The sequence below is a fragment of the Vombatus ursinus genome, unplaced genomic scaffold (assembly GCF_900497805.2).
Source record: "Vombatus ursinus unplaced genomic scaffold, bare-nosed wombat genome assembly UNPS02014779.1, whole genome shotgun sequence".
NCBI lineage: Eukaryota > Metazoa > Chordata > Mammalia > Diprotodontia > Vombatidae > Vombatus > Vombatus ursinus.
The window spans coordinates 33,395,116-33,404,485 of NW_020954557.1; the positions used below are offsets into that span (position 1 = coordinate 33,395,116).

The 9,370-nt window shown below is 36.2% G+C and overlaps 1 protein-coding gene and 1 pseudogene across 2 annotated transcripts in view; one reads left to right on the forward strand and one right to left on the reverse strand.

Moving 5' to 3' along the window:
- The window catches only part of ITGA4 (integrin subunit alpha 4), a 98,429-nt gene that overhangs the window by 22,027 nt on the left and 67,032 nt on the right, over positions 1-9,370 (reverse strand). For both annotated transcript variants that reach the window (XM_027866002.1, XM_027866001.1), the window contains exons 16-17: positions 5,537-5,686; positions 1,270-1,346 (exon numbers count right to left, since the gene is read on the reverse strand). In XM_027866002.1, the coding sequence (XP_027721803.1) occupies positions 1,270-1,346; positions 5,537-5,686 (227 nt within the window). The remainder of the gene's footprint in view (positions 1-1,269; positions 1,347-5,536; positions 5,687-9,370) is intronic.
- On the forward strand, positions 6,203-6,797 carry LOC114045785 (annotated as a pseudogene).

The window sequence follows — 9,370 nt, forward strand, 5'->3', positions numbered from 1 at the left end:
AGAGAGAGAGAGAGAGAGAGAGAGAGAGAGAGAGAGAGAGAGAGAAGGAAACAATTTGAGGTAAGGCTGTGTGATTCAGATGAATGGAGGGCAGTGTGTTTTAACTTACTTGATGTCATATTCATAACAATCTAGAGGAAAGTCTGAGGCCATATTATGTAAAAAATGTAAAATGGGCTTACCATATATTTATCCAAAGATAAATACTGTTACTACACTGTTATAAAATAGCTCTAAAAATATGAATCTCTTAGAAAATACCTTTGACCAGCTATGCTTAGATGAGCTAGGCAATTAATCTTGACTGCAATTTGTAACAAATTCAATAGGGATTTAGGATTATAGAGCATTAGAACCAGAAGAGATTATTTAATATAACACTCGCATTTTATAAATAAACCAAGAAGTGACTTGCCCAAGGGCACACAACTCTTTAGTGATACAACAGGACTGAGAAAGACCCCTAGTTCCTAGGCCTGTGTTATTTCCATTCCACTGTGGCCTTTACTGTTTAATTTTTCTATGGAAAATCAAAACTAAACTTTGCAACTTGGTCTATCTACAGACACTGTTGAGTATTTACAGTATCATGACAATGAGCAGGACAGTTACTCTGACACTGTAGTCCCAGCTAAAGTTCTACTTTTCTCAATCCCCTTTAGTGCTAATGTCTTCCCTTTCTTGATTATCTCCAATTTATACTCTCTATATCTTGCCTGAGACGCTAGGGGGCACAGTGGATAGAGTACCAAGCCTGCCTGGTCATGAAGACTCATCTTTGTTGAACTGAAATCTGTCCTCAGGCACTTACTAACATTGTGACGCCTGGGTAAGTCACTGAACCTTATTTGCCTTAGTTTTCTCATCTGTAAAATGAGCTGAAGAAGACAATGGCAAACCACTCCAGTATCTTTGCCAAGAAAACCCCAAGAGAGATCACCAAGAGTCAGGCATGATTGAAACAACTGAACATCCACAACAACAAATTTCTTGCTTATATATGGTGATTTGTTGATTGTCTTCTCAATTACACTGAGAGCGCCTCAGGAGCAAAGACTGTCTTACGCTTTTTGCTGTATCCTCAGCACAGATCTGGCACACAATAGCACTTGATATGACCAAAAACAAATCATCATGTTACACAGAGCTTTAGTGTATTCTAAGTCTTCAGAAAATTCATAATTTTGGTGTGGAATTATCCAAAATATTTATTTAATGAGAACACTCCAAACCATGACAGTGATCGGCCATAATACTTATAATACTTACTTTGGAAATCCAATTTTTGCAGACACTTGTAAATCAGCAGAACAATTTTCACGGCTACAAAACCTTGCAAAGGTTATCTGAAAAGACAGTATAAGAAAAGCAATTAGTGACCTGATATCAATTTGGGGGGTTTTCAATAGAGTTGAATTCTAGAGATCAATGCTTGACCTAATGCTGCTAAAAATTTTTTTTTAACTTTAATCAAACTTGGCAAAAAGCCTAAATGGCACACTTAAGAAATGTACCAAATGACTCAGGCTGGGAGCCATAGCTAATACTGTGGATGAGCAAAACAAAAACAAAAACAAAGAAAAAACCAAACCTTGATGGGGCTAGAACATTAAGCCAAACTGAGTAAGGTGAAATTTGAGAAGAACAACCATAATCTTAAGCTTAAGTGATATGAAAGATGGGTATGACTAGACACTGATTCATCTAAAGATATTAAGATTTTAGTGTGCTGCAAACTCAGAGTCAACACTGTGACATAGCATTCAAGAGAGCCAATATAATCTTCTTATTAAAATCAGCTTTTATTAATGTCTATTTTTATATTACCATAATTTTTCCCAGTAGACTTCCTTTTCCCCCTCCCACAGAACCATCTCATTTAACAAATAGCATTTTTAAAAACAAAAAAAAGAAAAAAATCAGCATAACATATCAATATATTGGAAAAAGTCTAAAACCATGTGCAATGTACACTTGTGGACCTCCCACTTGTGGGAAGGAATGAGGTAGGAGTGTCTCCTCCTACCTCTTCTTTCAAATCATGCTTGTTTTTTGTTTTTTTATAATTTTCCCACTTCCACTTTTGATGTGTCCATGTGTGTGTTTGTATGTATGTGGTGAACTAATGCAATCTTAATCTAAGAGAGGTATTCTTTCTGGGATTAAGAAGGACTCAGAATACTGCTGTTCTTTGCCCTGGTCAAAAGACACATTAGAGGTAGGTAGGGGGCACTGTGGATGGAATACTGGGCCTGAAATCAGGAAGACTTTGGTTTGAATCCATCCTCAGATAATAGTGTATGCTTTTGGGTAAGACACTTGACCAAAATCTGCCTCAGTTTCCTCAACTGTAAGATGGGGCTAATAATAGCACCTATCTCCTAGGGTGGTTGTAAAGATCAAATGATTTATTTGCAAAGTGCTTAGCAGAATGCCTGGCACAGAGTAAGTGCTTAGTATATGCTTTTTGTTTTGTTTTGTTTTAGATTGTTAAACTCACTTTTGCTCATTGCATTTTTAGAAGGAGATTGAAAAGTTGAAGGGTAGTCAGAGGAAAGAACCAGAAAAAGAAGGTAAAGGGCCTGGAATTCAGATCATGTGGAACAAGCCAGGTGGATAGGGATGCTTAGCTTGGAGAAAAAAAATAGAAGGGACAAGACAGCTGGCTTCAAGGATGACAAAGTAGGATTAGACTTTTTTGCTTAGACTTGGAAGGCAAAACTAAGACTGATGATTATAAGTTGGAAAAGGTAAATTGGGGCATCATGAAAGAAGAATATTGCTAGTAATTTAAGCTATCAAGTGGAATGGGTTGCCTCAGATCAAAGTAGGTTCCTGCTCACTTGATGTCTTCAAGCAAAGGCTCATGGGGATATGTTGCAGAAGAAATCCTTGTTCAATTACAAATAAGACTAGAAAGCCTCAGAGTCCCTTCACAACCAGAAATGCCGTGATTCTACATATATTTCAATTCAGGAAGTTATTTATACTTATTTGTCAGAGGAAAACAGAAGTTGATAACAGATCAAGAAAAAAATGAAATTAATGCGCTGTATAGTAACTTACAATCCACTTCCCAGTGAATTTCTTTATATCTGTTGTGGTACTATTCTACCTGATAGATAGTTCAGTTAGTCAATAAGCATTTATTAAGTGACTGCTATGAGCTGGTTTCTATGTAAATGCTGGACATACAAAGAAAAAGATAACCCCTGCTCTCAAGGGGCTTACAGTTTAATGGGGGAGATAACATGCAAACAATTATGCATAAACTAGTAATATGTAAGATAAATTGGAGATAATCACAGAAAATACTAGAATTAAGGGGAAGTGGGAGAAACTTCTCATACAGGGTGTGATTTTAACTGGGATTAGAAGGGAGCCAGAGAAACCAAGGGGAATTTCAGGTGTGGAGGACAGACAAAGAAAATGCCTGGAGTCAAGAGATGGAGTGTCTAATGTGAAGAATAGCAACGAAGCCACATCATTCAGTCATAAAGTAGGTACGTTCAAGTTAAGGGAAGAAAGGTTGGAGTGTAACAAGTAAGAAGACTAGGAAAGGGGGGAGGTAGGTTTGAGGGCAGAAAACACAAAAAGGTAAGGAGACTTAGAGGAAAAGTGGAAAGAAACAGTAATAAAGAGACAAAATGTGGGTATAATGGAAAGTAGCCTGCCTACCCTCTCCCCTGCAACACAGGAAGAAGTCAAGTTGTATTGTTTGAATATTTAGTTACTCATAAATTCTGCTTGCTAATAACACAGGGTGTCTATAATAAGAAAATGAACAAAACAAAAAATACTAGTGCTTTGTTACTTGTATTTCCAACACAAGTTCTATGTTAATGATAAAACAACTCTAAATTAAGCTTGAAAGGTAAGAGAAGACCCCAGCAGAGGTGCAGGGATTACCAGGTGGAAGATTTTTTTTCACTCATTTGTTTTTAATTCAAGCCAATACTAATAAGCACTTACCACTAGACCAGAAAATAGGGATACAAATTAAAAGCAAAAATTGACCCAGCCTCTCAAGGAATTTCGTCTTTACTGAGATAGAAAAGACTTTCCCCTGAGTTGTTACCTTTCCTTGCCACTTTGTTTCAGTGACTGTAAATATGAGTAAGTGTACTTTAGTAGGTTGGGCTTGTAGTCAGACGGTCCAAGTCTCCCTTTCAAATCTCTCTTCAGATACGTGGGCAAGCCACATAACATCTCTGGACCTCAGTTTCCTTTTATTGTAAAATGAAGGTGATGAACTCTATAACTTCTAAAGTGCTTTCCAGCTTTAAAATAATCTATGATGCTATGATGTTGTTTTTGTGGCATTAGCAGCTGGGGATAAATATGGGGCTATACAATCCCTTGAGGTTCCTCAAATTCTATGACTCTGTGCACTATGAAAATGTTTCAACTAATGCCATTATTCTGCCCAAAAATATTCAGCTGATTGTATATTTCTGAAGTTGAAGAGTAAAGGCTTAAATGAAATGATTACAGCCAATAAAGACATTGTTCATGGTACAAACTAGTGAGCAATGAATGTAGGGGACTTAACATCAGACTCATTTTAAAAAGCAGTTTGTACAGAGATGGAGATGGGAAGCACAACATGAAATTGAAAAAGAGGAATTACTGAGTAACAGAATCATATGACTACATAAAGTGATAGAACCCAACAAGGGATCTGTTAACCCAGAGCAGATAATGTCCCTAGTTATATGGAGTGTGTGTAAGCTCATGGTATTTTGTGTAAGCAAATAATTCTATCACATCAAAGGTGCCACTTTGACTTTGTTTACCTTTTCTTCATAAGAAAGAGTAAATAGAAAATTGTCATACACATATATTTAATGTCTTTTTTAAAAATTCAATACCACATAAAAAAGGGGATAGGAATAGGAATAGGATAGGCATAAAAAAGGGAAAAGGAAAATTTAAAGTGGTACCTGCAAAATTTATTTTTTGTATCTATATTTTTTGTAAGAATAACATCAGTATGCTGAGTGAAGTGAGCAGAATATTGTACACAGTAACAGCAACATTGTGCGATGACCAACTTTCATAGACTTAACTCTTTTCAGTGATGCAATGATCTAAGATAATTCCAAAAGACTCTTGATGGAAAATGTTATCCACATCCAGAGAAAGAACTATGGAGTCTTAATGCAGATCAAAGCAGACTATTTTCTCTCTCTCTTTTTTTTCTTTCTTGTGGTTTTTCCCTTTTGTTCTGATTCCTTTTTCACAACATGACTAATGTGGAAATATGTTTAGTATAATTATACATGTATGGCCACATCAGATTGCATGCCATCTTGGGGAGGAGGGAGAGAGGGAAGGGGAAAAATTTAGAACTCAAAATCTTATAAAAGTGAATATTAAAAACTAAAAATTAATTAATTAATGAAGCATGATATGAATTAGTACATACAGATTTTTTAAAGGAAGAACTTAAATAAAATAATGCCTCACTACATTATGTTACATGAAATTTCTAAAAGTCTCTACTAAAAAGTGAAAATAAAGAAAAAATTCCAACCTTTTCTTTAATTATGTCTTTTTCTTTCTTCTGCTGAAGAATTGGTTGAAGTGGTGAAAATTCGTCAGTGATGTTTTTACTGATCACATGATGCCCAAGGTGATAAGCTGCTTCGACATGAATTGGAGTAAGGATATCCCTTACATCTTTCTAAGAAAATTGGAAATTTTATTAATTACTCACTTAATAAATATACAAACACAATAGAAAACTCAAACTTCAAGAACTTTTTTTTCTGTACAAAAGGTAAATAGCAGAATACAGGGAACCCAGATGTTTTCTTTCCATTTCTTTTCCCAAAACTTTTTTTTAAACATAACTATGGTCAGGCTCACTGTAATCCCTGCTGCTGAGGTAGGCTGAGGCTAGTGAATACCTTGAGTTGGGAAATGTGAGTGGCAGTGGATTAAAGTTTATAGGCTGTTTACACTAAACCTAACACCAATACAGTGAGCCACTGGGATTAGGGGCCCACCAGGCTGCCTAAGAAGGAACAAAGAAGCCTAGGTCAGAAACGGAGCAGGTCAAAGCTCTATTGTTAACCAGTAGTGGTATTGAATCCAGGAGTGGTTGCTGCACTTCCAGGCTGGGCAAGATGGGGAGAGCCAGTCTCAAAAACATACATAACAAAACAAAACAAAATTTATAGATTCAAAATTAGGGATCATGTCACTGAGGGGGACAGGGAGTCCAGGACCGTGCTCAGTTGCTGCCACCACTACTGCTGCCATTATATCAGCATATATTAGGTTCTGTGGCTGGGTAAGGATCCAAAAAGGGAGGCAAGCTGATTTAGGAGCATATTGGATCCATCTTTGTGCAATATTATTACCAGTTACTTGATAATGACAGCATCTAATTGGGAGATACACACACACACACACAAACACACACATACACATGTGTGTATGTGTGTGTATACACACATATATACACATATGTGTATATATGTGTGTATACACACATACATATCTTGCCTTTCATGAGAAGGGTAGCAATTCCAAAGCAAAGTAGCCATCATGGAGAAATTATCTAGCCTTCCATTTTAGAAAATACAACACAGCATCATGGCACAGGACCATCAGCCCACCCCTGACAGTTGTACATTCAGTAGGGTCATGGGACAGGTAAATTCTGATGAGAACCATCAAGGGATTCCTATTGTTTTTTTTAATTTTAAATATTTCTACTAATGAATGTCAATGACACTTGGGTCTGCACGAAGAAGATATTCAGGCTAGTGTTGCACAACTTTGGCTAAGCCCTGTCTTCTCTAGGCACCTTTAATGTTTCCTTCTCTCCCTTCTTCCTAATATTATTCACATTCCTTCTCCACTTAAATCCCTTAAAACACTCCAAATGTCATACACAAGTCTGCAAGGCCATGGTGGTTGGGCACTATGGTGGTGGTGGTGGTGGTGGTAGCATCACTATTTGAGTTACGCAAGATGTTAAGTTATATTAACTAACAGAGAACTTTGTGTTGTACTAGTAACACTTTAGAAAGACTGAGTAATGCAAAAGGCTGTCTTTTTTTTAATGTACTGATGAGTTGCTCTAGTAACCCAAAGAATTAAAGAAGAAAGCATGAGCTGTGCGTGCTGCCTAGATATTGATTTGTTCAGATGTTCTAATGCCTCATAATAAAATAAAACTATGGAAATTTTCTTAACAAAAAAGGGGATTATGCCCTCCATATATTAATTCTGTCTCCATAGGAGGGAATACTACTGCAAAATTGGACAGATGGATTAGGTGAGCCACCTTTCTAAAGGTGTTTCCTCTTTTCCAGTGCTCTTTCCATTATACTATGCCACCTAAAGAAGAGTGTCCATGGCACCACATAGAATTTGAATTTAAGGGAGTGAAGAGCAGAGTTTTATTCATAGGTATAGCAATCTGATTGGATAGTTTTATTTTATAGAAAATTAAGTTGCTTCCTAATGGCCACTGTTGGCTATGATACAGAATTATTTCAATGGGTTTCTGCATCCTCTGTTTTAAAATATCCAAAACTCTTATCTGAGAAACTAAATAAATGTCAGGTCTTGCTCTAGGCATTGCTGGATTCATTTTAGCTCAACACCTCCCTTGAAATCAATGAGAGTCTCCCAAGGCATCAAGATGCCTATCAGGATATGTATTCTTTTCCTCTAAAAAGGACTAAATTAATATAGTCTGTTCCAAGTTCAAGTCAAAAGAGAATTCCTTATAGATGGTAAATTCTCTGGATGTTCCTGATGCTCTTGTCTGAGGATGGCATTTTCCTAAATGCATCAATCCCTAGAATATTGTGGAGTCTCCTAGATGGCAACCGCATTTAAACACTCAAAAATATTCTAACTATCCATACTGTAAAAACAAAATGGACGAAGAATTCCAGTTGTCTAGACCATGAGAGCCAGTTGGATAAACCAAGATATATCCATCAGGATACATAACTTGGACAGACACTGCGAATTAGGTCAGAAATGAATAGAAAAAAGATAACATATGGATTGCCTTTGGCAAATTGGAAAGTTATTTTACTTGTACCAAATATCTCCTTGAAACAAAAATACTTTTAGTTTATCTCAATTTTCTACTGGTATTGTATGGCTGTGAGTCATAGAACTCTATAGACTCTAAAAAACTCAAAATGAGTATCACCCAAAGGGCAAAGGAAGGCTCGAATAAGCTATACGACAGTGAATTTAAAGGGAAAGGTTAAACCAAAATGAATCTAACAAGACCTAGAATAAGACTAAACCTTTTAAGTAAGGAGTTGCTCCCATAGAAAGTATTGCAGCAATTTAGAATTGCAAAAATAAATAAATAAAAGAAATTACAAAGGAGAATCAGAGCAAAGGATTCCACCAAGGAAATGTATGAATGATAAAGATGAGCTGGTCACATGCTAGCAGCAAAAGATGACTTATAGACTGTCTTAACATTCCACAGATATCCTCACAATGTCATGTCAAATCAAGTGAAATTACCAGTACTTTGGGTGGTACTACTTCAGTGAAATTATTAGAGGCCAAAGATAAGAATCACACAGGACAGGCAGATATGGTTGGGTTACCATCTGGAGGGAATACCCAACATTGATGACTTCACAGGTCCATATGGATATTGAGTATTTCAATCTCTAATTAAGTAATTTGGTGGATGATTTCAATTGAATTAAATTACCAATTTAATTAGATATTTGATATATAGACCCATGGATCATAAGTCTAAAACTCAACTATGAGGTTCCCTAAATATTATAAAACACAATCCAAGTTAACAATTCAAATGATCCTAAAACATGGAAGGGGAAGTTATAAATCAACAAAGACATACATCTATAGCCAGCTTCCATGGGAGGTTAGTAGGCAATATGCAATTTTCCTTATTCTTCTTTGCTTTAGAATTGTTACTATGTATTAGAATTATTACTGCTGTTACTATATGTTTACAGACTTGGCTGTCTTTACTACAGCTGCAATTTGAATTTAAATGCCTATTCTGACCTTCTACTTCTAAAATACATTTTTTAATCAAGAGAGAACTCTAGGTTCCTAATTTCACAAGTGGATGTAATAAAAAAAAAAAACCAAGAGGGCAGTTCAATAAAGCCTACACGGAACATTAAAGATAGGCTCAGGGGCTTTCAGCAGAACTACATAGTTACTGAAAATGAAATTGGGGTTAACATTTACTCTAGGTGAACTCTTCAGAGGAATGACATAAATTCATGTCGTTATACTAGGACATAAACGTCTCATAGATTAGTGTCAGTAGGCCAGATTTTCATCCGTCCATCTATCTATCTATCTATCTATCTATCTATCTATCTATCTATCTATC